The sequence below is a fragment of the Penaeus monodon genome, chromosome 34 (genome assembly GCF_015228065.2).
Source record: "Penaeus monodon isolate SGIC_2016 chromosome 34, NSTDA_Pmon_1, whole genome shotgun sequence".
NCBI lineage: Eukaryota > Metazoa > Arthropoda > Malacostraca > Decapoda > Penaeidae > Penaeus > Penaeus monodon.
In genome coordinates this window covers 14,552,015-14,552,302 of record NC_051419.1, presented here as the reverse complement: position 1 = coordinate 14,552,302, position 288 = coordinate 14,552,015, and the positions used below count along the sequence as shown (strand labels likewise).

General features: G+C 44.4%; 1 protein-coding gene across 1 annotated transcript in view; it reads left to right on the top strand.

Moving 5' to 3' along the window:
• The window catches only part of LOC119594830 (store-operated calcium entry regulator STIMATE-like), a 6,929-nt gene extending 6,641 nt beyond the window's left edge, over window positions 1-288 (top strand). The window contains exon 5 of the mRNA XM_037943916.1: window positions 90-288. Coding sequence (XP_037799844.1) covers window positions 90-288 — 199 coding nt within the window. The remainder of the gene's footprint in view (window positions 1-89) is intronic.

Below are 288 nucleotides of genomic sequence, written 5' to 3'. Positions count from 1 at the left end.
CTCCCATCAAATATATCCCACTGTAACTGACCCCTAGATGTGAGCTTGGGAGAGAATATTAAGTAATCGACCAATCAAATATTTCACAGGTATATCATCAGTTTTCTCCTGGACTCCACGCTCGGCTTAGTCATCATCTGGGCTGGAATCAGACTGAGCATTTACATGGGACAGACGAAGGGCATGCCGACACTCATCTTCGGAGAATATGGTAAGACCTTAGAGGGTGCCACTGCTTGTTATGCGGCCTTTGTGGTTTACATGACTTCAGCAGTTTACTTTACTTAA